General features: G+C 32.3%; 1 protein-coding gene across 2 annotated transcripts in view; it reads right to left on the reverse strand.

The window, feature by feature from the left end:
* The window catches only part of LOC106474532 (regulation of nuclear pre-mRNA domain-containing protein 1B-like), a 33820-nt gene extending 21174 nt beyond the window's left edge, over window positions 1-12646 (reverse strand). For both annotated transcript variants that reach the window (XM_013935226.2, XM_022379860.1), the window contains exons 1-2: window positions 12439-12646; window positions 7864-7993 (exon numbers count right to left, since the gene is read on the reverse strand). In XM_013935226.2, coding sequence (XP_013790680.1) covers window positions 7864-7993; window positions 12439-12589 — 281 coding nt within the window. In that variant the 5' untranslated portion in view covers window positions 12590-12646. The remainder of the gene's footprint in view (window positions 1-7863; window positions 7994-12438) is intronic.
* Between the last annotated feature and the right edge of the window lie 540 nt (window positions 12647-13186).

A 13186-nucleotide genomic window follows, 5' to 3' on the forward strand; every position in this document is an offset into this window, starting at 1 on the left:
AGAAGAATAGAAAAAGCGGAACAGTGTGGAGAGGACAGAGGAAGAAACACACTATTGTACTGGGAAAGGCAAAATGCCATGGACAAGGCTGCCCAATAACCAGCAAAAGGCAGAAAAATAGTTCACAGTATGTTGGCCAGGAGTAAAGGAGTGGCAGATGGACTAAACACAAAAGACAAGCCACTTTTGTTGATCAAGATTCATCAAAAGGGGCACAAACAGGAATATGTCCAACAATTAGCTCAAACTTCGAGCATGTTGTCATGGATTAAACGCTTGTCCTGAGTTCAAATGCCAGAAATCATGCCCTTATCCAGAGATGTCTCTCAATTAGAGATGAAAGTATCGATGTAGAGATAAGTCTAGTGTGGGAGTTGATAAGAGAGTGCTGGAAGTAATATGGGCACAGCCCAGTCACCATGACAATTCCTCAAGAAAAGGAGAAGTTCATAAACAAGGACAATGATACACAAGAAAGAAACTCTTGGATTGACTAGGTTCATTGGAGGAGAGGCATGTGTGCATGCTCCAAAATATTGAGGGGTTCCAAGGAAACCAGAGTTCCCAAAAGTGAAAGAACCTCTCACACAGGAAGAGAATAAGAAGCACAAATCCTGATGACCAGGTACTCCACAACTCACAGGCAGAGTAGAAGGCTGAACTCAGCTAAGACAAGAGATGAAGAAAACTCCCAGAAGTACCAAATATTGAGTGAGTGTGAAAAAGAACTTAGTTCTCATGACAAGCCCCTCAACTGAGTAGCCTCCTGTAAAAGAAGGGAGTGTGAAAAGAAGATACTACCTGAGAATGGACCAATAGAAGTCAATTGTCCAAGAAAAGGAATGACAGTCCCAGGCCATGAAGATGATGAGCAAATGTCCTAATGATATAAATGAGTACAAAAAGGACTGAAATTATGTTGAAGGGAACAGCAGAGAATTTGAAGATGCAAATCTGATAAATGGGATAAAGAATACATATGGAAGATATGTCAATAGGGATGTGTAGAAAGGCATCCGACACAATGACCATGGCCGGCAGGGTGAAAAAGGCCATAGACGGGGCCTGAAGGAGGAGAAAGGGAAATGGGAAGAGAAGCAAAGAATGAGACCAAAAATGAAAAATGACTATCAGCAGGAAAAGAAGAAGAGATAGGTACCCAAAAGGTTAGACATGACATGATAGTTACTGACAATGAACCAGATTTCTGGTAGAGGGAAGACAAGAAAAAAGAAGAAGGCCTGAAGGTTAGGGGTAGACTGATCCAGATGAGGAACAGGAATAAAGGGCAAGGTTGAGAAAGAATAAAAAAACCTGGGAAGATAAGGAGAACTGAAGTCATATAATACCAATCCAGGTTTCAACCAAAAATATCTTTATTTTATATATAAAATTTTATTTTTTTAAATTGTAAATTTTCATTTTAGCAAGCTCCGCTTGAAGGAAAGCAACTTGCTGGCAGCATTCACCATCAACAATTTATTTTTTGTTATTGTTGTTGAACTTCTAACTAAAAGGAAGGCAAATTCTATGGCATCACCCACTGCCAATGTTTTTTTTCTAGTTGCTTGTATGTCCATTGTTGGAGGAACACTGTACTAATCAATTAATGAGGCCATTAATTTATCGATTAGCAAGTACCACTACTCGCCCAATTCTATTAGTGTTTGTGAATATCCTGAATATTTCTCAGCATAATATGGCACTCACAGTCCCTTAGGAGGAAAATCATAATAGTTTTCGACATAAGTAGTGATAATTTATCTTTGTAACTTGAATAAAAGTGTAGTTTTGTCTATTTTTACCAAATCACTGTTTCTCAACTTCAGTTATTATGGTTTGACATAACTTTCTATATTTCAGCTTCAAGAAGTCATAGGCTACTGATCTAAACATGTCATAAAATCTCTTTTTAATTTTCTTTTAAACAGTAAAAGCAAATAAATCTTCCAGTTCAGCAGATATACGCATAGAGTTTGGAACAGAGTAATAAAAACTAAGCTTGGTGGTATGTTGCTAGAAGAAAAATTGTTTGTGAACTATGTCTGCCATAATTATTACGACCCAATTCTTTTTGTTAAAGCTTGGTTTATCATTTTACAAGATAAATAATAGATTGGGAATTTAAAAACCTGCAAATAGGGATCTTAAAAAAGTAAGGAAACAAGGCTGGAGATATTGTAGACATTATTTACTCAAACTACAAACTCCTAATTTGGCTCCATGCTGTTACCTAGAATTACATTTGGTACTCACAATATGGACTTGTAGTTTGAATAAATAAAGTCTACAGTATCTTCAGTGTTGTTTCCTTACTTTTTTTTTATGATCCCTATTTGCAGGTTTTTAAGTTCCCAATTTTTTATTTATCATGTTTGCTAGCTATTTTTTATGCTGAACTATGGGAAAAGGATTATTTGATATAGCTAGTAGCCAATTGATATAGTTCATGCTGATTTACTGTAGCTATTGACTATTTGATTGTATTAGTAGATTTAAAATGTAAAGCTGCAGCTGGAGATTGTCATGGAAATTTGTTTGAGAATATAGTAAGAACTTAGAGTCTCTGTATAACTAAATTATTTATATATAATGCATAGCAATGGGAAAATATATGCCTAAACTAAGACAAAACCTCCACTAAGCATGTATAAAATTTTACCAGTAAAAAAGCAGCCTTTCAAATAAGACAATTATATCTAAAACATCACTTTAAATAAAACATCATGTCTTTTAAAGTAATTATTCTAAGAACATGTGTAATAAAATTTTAATATCATGTGTATTGATTTTTTCTATTCCTTCACTTCATACATAATATAGTGGATGGCTCCCTAAAGACACAGACTGTATAGTGTACAAAGCATTGAGCATCTAGAAATTACAGTAATCTAATGTTTATCTATTATTGGCTGGTAATTCCTGTATCACCCTGTATTAAAGCTTTTCAAAGGAACACCAGATGTTTGTAAGAAAGCTAGCTTCAAGGGGTAATGATAATATTGTTTACACTAGAATTATGATGTTTTTCAGTTTATGTAAAGTGTAGAAGAAACAAATCAACTTTTCAATACCCCTATGACCTTCACAGAACCTTATTTAAAAAAGGGTTGGGGTGCAATATACCAAGCCATTTTTGTTGTAAACTGGCAAGAGAATAACAATAATAAGAATTACAAATGGGCCATTTTGAGGGGATTTTCTTTTCTTTGCAAGTCTAACAATGAGTGCTTTTTTGTGTATTTTTATATGTGTACAGCCTTATTAGTCAATAGTAAAAGTTTTAAAATGTTGCTTGAACTGAGTCTTTCCTGTTTAAGCTGCTTTTGCCCAAATGTTCAATTAGGGTTTTGTGCAATTCCATGTGATCCCAATTATGAACCACTATCATGGTTCATGATATTTCATTTTTACTAATGATGTTGAAGTATGTAGAAAAAAAATTCTTTGTGAAACAAGATGGGGTAGGCTTAATTAACTCACTTTGCCCTTGACCAAATCAAGTGTCATTTCACCAACAAGGGTGTTGTGTTAGGTCCTTTTTACATTAGGCCATATCGACCTAATTAATTGCTTGAAAGTGCAAAGACCATTACCATATAGAAATGCAAACAGTATAGAAATACATATATATATGAATGAATATTAAATGTGTTTAAAAACTTATAACCCATATTAAATGAAATCTTCTGATTGACAATTTCAACAAAAGTCAGCTTGATGACAATATTTGATATGATAGTTATTTTTATTGTGCACCAGTGACCATAAACACAGTGAAACTGCATGCATTATTTTTTAATCAAAACAAAGATAATATTTACAGTTTTATACAATAAAAACTTCATGCAAAAGTTTTAAAGGTATGTTGGAAGACATAAAAGTCAGTGATTAATATCTATAACATGAATAAGTTTTTCCCCCATAAACATCACAATAAAATCTTTCTTAAATTTCAAAGTTGCAAATTCATCCATTATCACATATGAAAATATTTTACTGAAAAACTATGTAATCTGTAGAAAGTAATTTTGAAGTTTCAAACTATTTCATGCAGAATGTTTTTTGGGGTTTTTTTCACAATACAAGAGAGCAAACAGTACACCAGGTGCACCAAATCTGGGTCTCATGGATTTAAAGAAATTGGAAAGCTCAAGAAGATTGAAATGGAAAAATTGGTAGAAATATACTCCCTTTCATAGAGCTCGATCAAACATAATTTTAAGTATATCATTTTTTCCATTTTGGTTACGTGAAGCACAGTAAATTTCTACAAAACTTGTCTTCCATAATAAAAAGTCTGTTTAAATTTGATGACAAGGAGCTTGCTTTTTAGAAATTAAGAGTTTGGAGACACCATGAGAGGATAATGAAGAAAACTTTATTCTATATTTAGGACGTTTTGACAAGATTATGTCATCCTCGGGTACAAGTAGTTTACAGACACACATGAATATATGTATATATATATATATATATTCAGTATGGAAGAACGAGGTAACATGACCACAGACTGCTTCACAGCCTAGTAGTTATCTTGGTAACCAAGTGTGTTGGTTTAGAGTAGGGCTGCTTTGTTCAATTGAGATAACTTCCTTTATTCTGTATTTACTGATGTTTGGTTTAAAATCACTGTATTTTGTATATATATATATACTGAGGTTGCAATTCTGGTAAACATGAGAAGATTTTTTATTATGTTTGGTGAATATGGTTTCCAATTTTCTTCCAGTTTCAACAATGTAGAATTCTGGATAGTTAGTGCACATTATTTTATAAATGACATTGGTATTGTGTTTGATTCTATGTAATTTTTATTTGATAATAATTTTAGCTTAAGTGTGGATTTTTGGGTGAATTTGAAGTCAACAGGAATTTTATGTTTAATGGTAAGTTTTCGCCAAGTGTTGATTAGTTTTGAACTGATGTCAGGGATAAATGGTAAACTGCATCATAATGTTGTGTTGTTTTTTGGTGTATTAGAGTCTTTGTTTTGTTTGTTTGTTAAGCACAAAGCTGCACAATGGGCTATCTGTGCTCTGCCCACCACAGGTATCAAAACCCAGTTTATAACGTTGTAAATCCGCAGACATACCACTGGGGGGCATATTAATGTCAATTTTGTTTGTAAGTTGAGTTTGAGGTTTTTGTTCTGGTGGTTGTGTGTAAATTTTTAGACAATGGTTAGTGGAAACTTGTTGTGTAAATGAAAGAATGCTTTTCTACAGTTGATTTCTTCATCTATGTAGTCAGTTGAGCAAAGTCTTGAAGCTGTGTCTATAAGGTTTTTTAGTATAATGATTTTTATTTGGATTCATGGATGGAATTAAAGGGGATGTAGAGGTCTGGGTGAGTGATTTTTAGTGAATTTTGGTTTTGAACTGTGTGTCAGATCTAACAATGTACAGGTTAAGATAGCTGTTTGTTATTTTCATCTTCAACAGTGAATTTAATATTAGAGTAAATGGAGTTTATGTGTTCAAAAACTTGTGTATGTGTTCATCAGAAGTGAAACCAGCAAAAGTGTTGACATATTTGTACCAGTATAGGAGAGGATAAAGTGCAGATTGTATGGCTTGTGTTTTAATCTGGGTCACAAATATGTTGGCAAGAACAGGTGAAACAGGGTTACCCATGCTTAAGCCATCTATTTGAAGAAAGTTTTTGTTGTAGTGAATTCTAAGATGGAATATGATATGAATTAAAGAACTGGGGTCATTACAGTAGAGGTCAAGTGCAATATTCTTTGAAAGGAACTTTGGTGAAAAGTGACACAATGTGAAAGCTAGCCTTTAAGAGTTTAGTTGGTTTAATGTGTTTCTGAAGTAAAAACATCTTTAAAAAAAGGAACCTGCAGAAGTTATGTAAGGTGTGAGGGCCCATGCTATGTATTTCCAAAGATTATAGTTCAATGAGTCGTAAGTGGATATTATAGGTCTTATGGGGCAGTCTTGTTTGTGTGGTTTGGGAATGCCATAGAGTTACAGTGTGCATGAGTCAGTTTTCCTAAGATAAAAATAAAGATCTGTAGTAATTAAGTTGTCTTTCTTCATTTGTGACAGGGTCTTCTTCAGTTGTTTTTCATGTATGTTTGTTGGGTTGTTTAGAATGGGTTTAAATTTCTTATTGTCTAAAAGGATGTTGTTCGTGTTGTCAATGTATTCTGTATTGTTCATGATTACAGTAGAGCTGGCTTTGTCAGCTTTTAAAAATTTAATGTTGGTGTCAATTTTCAAATTGTACATGCATTTTATCTCATTGCTTGTGAGATTGGTCTTCAGTTTAGGGGTTTGGTTAACTACATTATTGGTTTGAAAAAGTTGTTTGAGATACAGTTTTTGGGAACTTCAGGAAACCACATTTTGTTATAATTACCTATCACAAAAGTCTGGTGGTCTGAGTTTTGGATTTCTTCTTCTTGTTGGTTGCTGTATAAGATGAAAGTAGCCTTTTGTTCTTTTATGTAGTGAATCACTAGTCATCTGGTTAAATCTTCTAGGCAGGGAACTGTCTTGTGCCTGATGATGAAGTTTAGGCCTTTGCTCAGAAGTTTTGGTTCAGTGTTCGATCTGATCTGTCGATAACAAGAATATATTGTGCTTTGTTGTTGTATCCCCTTTCATGTTGTAGTAATTTTATCTACAACTACTTGTAAAGGATGACAACTACTGAGGATGATATAATCTTGTTGAAACATTGTACAGTACACCACCGATTTTCCGGCAAATGATGGTCCAGCACCTCCTTTAATCCAGACAGAATTACAAGAGTGCACTTGAAATTCATGCGACCACCAGAATAGTTCACTGGGCAGTCACAGGTAGCACTGCATGTGGTGCACGCTCTTTCGGGATGGGCTACTTACATTTTAAGTACGTACATCACTCTCGTGAAAATTTTCTTATAAATATTAAACTAGTGGATCAAATTGCTCGAATTTTTTTATGAATGTTGCCAAGAATATGTAGTTTAACATATTAGTAGTAATCCTGACAGCCCTCAACTTCCAGACCTTTGTGATTAGTTCTACAATTCTAGTAAAATTCTAAAATTTGCCACTTTGGAAGCGGTACTACTGCAACATTCTTTGTAAGTACAGTAATTGATAAAACTTTTTCATTTATACTGTACTAATAAACCTGTATCATTTATACCTGTACTAATGTATTTCATTAATCATTTAATTCACATTTAATATTTGTTTTATTTAAGTTTATAGCAGTCCATGGTGCTTTAGAGACACATGAGGGGTATAATTAGTAGGTCAGAGGTGTATTGTTGAACTATTATTACGTGACCTCTGTTGGTCTAGCAAAACGGATAATCCTGCAAGGCTCTGGAAGCAAGGATGCCAGAAAATCGGTGGTGTACCTGTACATTTATAATAAAGTTTCCTTCATTACCCAGTCAAGTCATCTACAAACTTTTAGAAAGCCTGTTTCTATTAGCAACATAACTAAGTTATATGTACATATTTATATCACGGTCAACAATCTGAACAGTCAGTCTGAGGCTTTGGATGGTTGTTTTAGTCAGTAAAAAGATGATTTGAATGTCCATAAAGTATTCTACATATACTACCTTATCCTCTATTTCTTTTATATAAAATTCAGAACTTCTATTCTCCACATAAAAGTTGTAAACCTTAGTAATTCTCAAAATACTGATATTATTTTTTAGTTGTGATGAAATACATGTTGATAAAACTAGAGTATTCCCTATTAAGTTCTTAGTTTGTTGTATACCAGTATCACTAACAAAATTCAACTATTTGTAGTTTATTTCACATTTGGCTACTGAAATATGGAGAAATATACAATAATCTGAAATGATTAAGAGCCAAATAAGTCAAAGATTACTCACTCTGTCACATTATGAAAAGCTTTGCAAAGAACAGACAAAAATTCCCTTGAAAATTCTGGTCCCTTCTTCTTGCTGTTTTGAATCACATCGTTAGCTAAGTACATCATTGTCAGCTTTCGACTTGGTTTTGCTATTAAAAAAAAAGTATTTCTGTTAACAAAAAACACAAAGTTGAATTTTAAGATGTACAACTGTAGTGGTCTGGTTTACAATTTGAACTAAATATTTTTATCTGCATAAGATAATGTTTTTAGAATAAAATTAGTATTCTTTATTGTCAAGTCACACTTGTACACTATCTTATTTTCATTATGTTATATAAAATTTTGTTTTACAGATAATAAAATCAGATATATCTAAACTGTTAATGATCTTTACATTTAAACAAGAGGTGCAGTATATTATGCTGGCTTATTTTCTGGGGCATATGGAACTGCATGGAACTTAGCAAGAAAAATCTTTGCTTTTATTTCAAAATTTTATATCGTTTAATATCATATAATGATTATTCTCTTAACAGTGTCTGTTAATTTTCTGTGCAAGGTTGATTTTGTTTTATATTGTAATCTTAATACAATTGATATGTAACAAAATAATAAACTTTTTGGGAAAAGAAAGGTATTCCTTTAAAAAAATGAATGATTCTTAGGAATGACACATCTCAAAAGTATATGCAAAAAATATAAACACAATATACAGAAGCTAAACCAATTAACTTTGTGATTTCTAATAAGATTTTGCTATTATATAGATCACTCTTACGAAAATATTCCTGGAAAAGGACCCTTTAGTTTAGGTGGGAAATAATTCAAAGCAGATTTGTTTTCAAATTGCAAAAATACATTCATATAAGACTAAAAATTATAACACTATATTACTTATCAAACAAAAAATATAAAAAAATGGTATTTAAAAGAAAGTTTATATTCAAAATTAAATTTTAATTTTTAATACTTAATTTATAGCAAAATATGTAACCAGGAAAATCTGTCAAGTTACACCATGAAATCTGAACTGTTCACGGGTACCATTAACATTTAAGGTGCAATTTATTAAACAAGTAACAAAAACAAGCTTTGCTTGATGCATAAAAAACGTTAAGAAAATTGTACAAACAGCTAACAAAATTAGAATAGTACTTGTGAAAAAAATACGGCTGTGTTGAAAGGTTCGAACTTTTGAGGGTTCATTAACTAGCCAAAGAGTTGAGGATAGATCTTTAGAATCACACTGGTGCACTTTTGTCAACATTATCAGTGTTGGTTTATATTTTATGTTTCATACTTATTCTGTTGTAACATTTCTTTAGCATCTTGTGCACTAAGTATTCAGTACATTTTACTAAAGCAGTAAGCTGCTAAATGTATTCCATCCCTGCCCCTTTGTGCTCCACCATAATGAATTGCTGCAGAGCATGGAAAAAAAACTGGTGCATATAACATTTTGGTGGTGTGTGTGTGTTTTGCTTTTAATGCAACAATTTTTGTTTAAGTAATAGGCATTATACAACTCAAAAGGTCAAAAATTTACAAACGAGTTGCATTTAATGTGTGATAACAATTCAGACATTGTTAAATGATTTCTGTGACGAAAAGGAAAAAAAAAATTGCTATTGATTTAATACTGCCTGATGAATCATCAAATGTTTACTCCCCACAACAAGGCATATGTTTAATCAACAATGTCATTAGAAAATGTGACTGATAATAATACTTCCTCTTTTAACTTTTTGGTATAGTTGAAGGTCTATGTTTATTTTCTTATCAAACTGTTAGTGTTATTCTGTCCCTTTGCAGTTTATTAGATACATTCAATTAATCAAAATTTTCTGTTATAAAGACTAACTGTTAAACTGCTTGGAATGGTGACTGCTAAATAAAAGTTTGTTTTGCTTAAGTCAGATACAACTCTTTTAAATGGTTGCAACAGGGTACTCTTTCAACACAAGCTTACTGTAAGTAGCTATACGATCATTGCACATATATATATAATGCATTTTAAACTACATGTGTACATTTTATTTATTTCATATGGATTGTGTGTAAAATAAAGGGTTTTTAATTAATTATAAACTAGTAGCTATGGTTACATCATCAGTAAATTATGCAAATAAGAACTATCGAAGGTTCGAACCTTTGTTTGATAATGTGTTCCAAACCTTCAAAAGTCAAAATCTACTCTTCACTATAGCACTAGAAAAAGTAAACATCCAAATGTCAACAAAAGTTCAAATACTTGTTTCAAATTAAAAACAGTCTACACGCCATAGCTTAGTTGTCATGTCATTATTCACTTGTATACAACCCGATTTGTACATTTATTTACAGGATACAGCAAATACCATGTTTCCTTGTACAAAATTGTATTTTTTTTCATCATTATATATTAAGAGATTAGCATAAAAATAATGTGACAATAATACACACACATATATACTTATGTAAAAATGAACAAACTTCATATAATTTGGAATAGACAACTCAACCCTAGCTCTTCCAAGCTCCAGAAAAAGTAAGTCTATAAACTTAGGCCTCTTTTCTAAACTCAAATTTCTTAAACCATTTATCATTCTCAATACAGCACCTGCAATCTATTTTTCATTCATTTCAGCATGTTGATATCCTTCTTATAGGAGAAATTAAAACTTCACACAGTAATGAAAGTGAGACCAGTCTCATTCATACATCATAACATTATTACCTTTAAAATCTCTTACAGATGTATAAAATAACTTAGAACTTTTTGTTTCTATCACTGCAGCTAAACTATGGCTGCCAACTTTTAATAAGTTATTTGAGTGAGACTTTAAAAAAGTAAAATTTTAAAGTGCAGTAAAGTGTTGCAAGTGACTAAGGCTGTCACAAGTTTCAGTGAGGGGAGGTCTGTAAACACGCTTCCCACCTCTGAAAATTCTTTATTCAATAAAGCAAAATAGTGCAATCTGGTGTATGTCCTGAATCAATGTGATGCCAAAACATAAAATTTTTCTTTTTACTTATGCATATGAGCATGAGAATAAGTCCAGATGCTTGAAGTCTGACATCTAGGAACTTCACCCTCAAACAATGCAATATCTGCATAGCAACTGAGGCGAAGGGGCAAACAAATTGTGCAACAAAGGGGAAATTTTATTCATTCTGTACACTTGCCTGCTGTCTAGACCCGTATTCATAATGATTATTTGTGTTTGTGAAGAACTTTTGTTGTTCCAAACCTGCAAATATGGTATAGAGTTATGTATTGAATTGCATCAATGAGTTGAAAAGACCTGAACTTTCCTTTTATTTGATACCTAGTTCTTCAGTTTGCCTTAACAGTAAAGAATAGTCTTAAGACAATTTGTTGATAATTGTTTTAAAATCTAGTTTCAACCTGGTAGTTTACTATTTAGTGCATGTTTTCCCACAAAAACAAGCTACTGAAAAGAAGAGAAGAACGTTGTGGCTGAAAGCTATCAAGTGCAGAACACAGGAAGCAACAGCAAAGCTGTGGGAGCCAAAATCTGACTATAACTATGTGTGTTCAACTCATTTTATATCATGTAAATGTTGTCTTCCAATTGTTTTTTAACACAAGGTAATTTTACACATCTGGGTACTGCACACTGGGTCATTCTGTTGGGTTGTTGTTCTACGAGTAGGCAGGGTGCTGGTAGGGACAAGAATGAAGCCCAATTAATTGCAACTATACTCGATATATCACTAATGCCTTGGCAAAAAACTTCTCCATGTATTGATAAGAAATACATTACAATTGATAATTTGATTCTCAAACAATATTATATGAATGATAATTGAAGATTTTGCATAGCAGCTTCAGCTATATAAATTGCATATACGCAGCTGTACACGCTTCACTATTGTTTGCCACTTTGTCAAGATCGCTATCACATTACCAGGCAAAATCACATGACTGTAGCATCATGCCTAACTCAAGAATGCAATAGTAAAACTATGGGCCAGTAAAGCCATGGCTTTAAATTTTGTTTTACATGTAAATTATATTTTTAGCAATCAAATTAGGTAAATATAACAAAAGAAAACTATTCACAACTATACATATATTTATATAATGATTTAAGCTTGAAGAAGACTTCAACGACTTTATTCTTCAACAACACAAATATCAATGACACAAACTACAATATCAAAAACCCTCAAACATAATTGTACAAACTTACTAATTTAATACGTCTCTATCTTATAACATAAGTTGACATACCTTATGTACATATATAAATATAATAAACTTAGAAATTAAGTCTAACTTAGTGACTAATGTAACTTCTAAGTTACGCAACGTCACTAATTCGATTTTTCACTATACCTAGTGATACTGATAGTATTACTATTAGTACTAGTAATTTATTAATATTAGTACTACTTAAGTCCTATTATTACTAATACTAGTAATATTAATAACATTAGTATTACGATTAGCATCAAATGCTAAACTTGAGAAACAAATAGTACGCTTCTAAGTTACTGAACACGTCACGAAGGCTGAAGTATTACTAGTACTAGTCTATAGTCATTAGTATAGTAGAAACTTAGAAAGGGCAACTTCAAATGCTACCTTTTAAAAGCTCACGATACCAAACTTGAACAATAGTTTTATGGTGCTTTCTATGATGAATTAACCACAGAGACAACGTTTGAATACTCTGTTGAGAACAATTCAACTCAGCAAGTTTTTTCTCTAAAGCAGCATCAGTAAATCCCGACATTTTTCACTATTTTACAATTTTAAGGCTTAAGGTAATGGCTTCTTGCACTCTGAATGCAAATAATTATAGGGGGAGATACAAATTTAGAAAGCAACAAAAAGCTGACAAAAAATAATAATTAGTGCGATTTATTAAGTTAGTACTGAAACAACGTTTGATAAGTCCATACTTCTTTAATATAGAATTAAAAGAAAAGTTGGTAAAACAAGAAATTATGACATTTAAAAGAATGTATGAGAAAAGGTTGGCTGAAAGTGTAAAAATTAAAATAACAGTAAGGATTTCTTTAAATACATTAAGGGTAAACAAAATGTTAGGATGGGGTAGAATCCTTTAGGGATAATAAAGGAAGGCTCGTATTTGATGATTATGAGATGGCTGGGTTATTAGATTTTGCTTTTTATTCGGTTTTTACTAATGAATATTTAAGCAGAATTCCATATCTTGACCAGTTGATAGATGGAAACAAGATCGAACAAAATGACTGCATTAAGTATGAGCTGGTTGAGAAATAATTGGGACATTTAAAGGACGATAAGGCTCCTGGGCCAGACAATATTTCTCCAAGGGTTTTGTAGGAGGTTAAGGATTGAATAT

This window comes from Limulus polyphemus, unplaced genomic scaffold (assembly GCF_000517525.1).
Source record: "Limulus polyphemus unplaced genomic scaffold, Limulus_polyphemus-2.1.2 Scaffold139, whole genome shotgun sequence".
NCBI classification, from domain to species: Eukaryota; Metazoa; Arthropoda; class Merostomata; order Xiphosura; family Limulidae; genus Limulus; species Limulus polyphemus.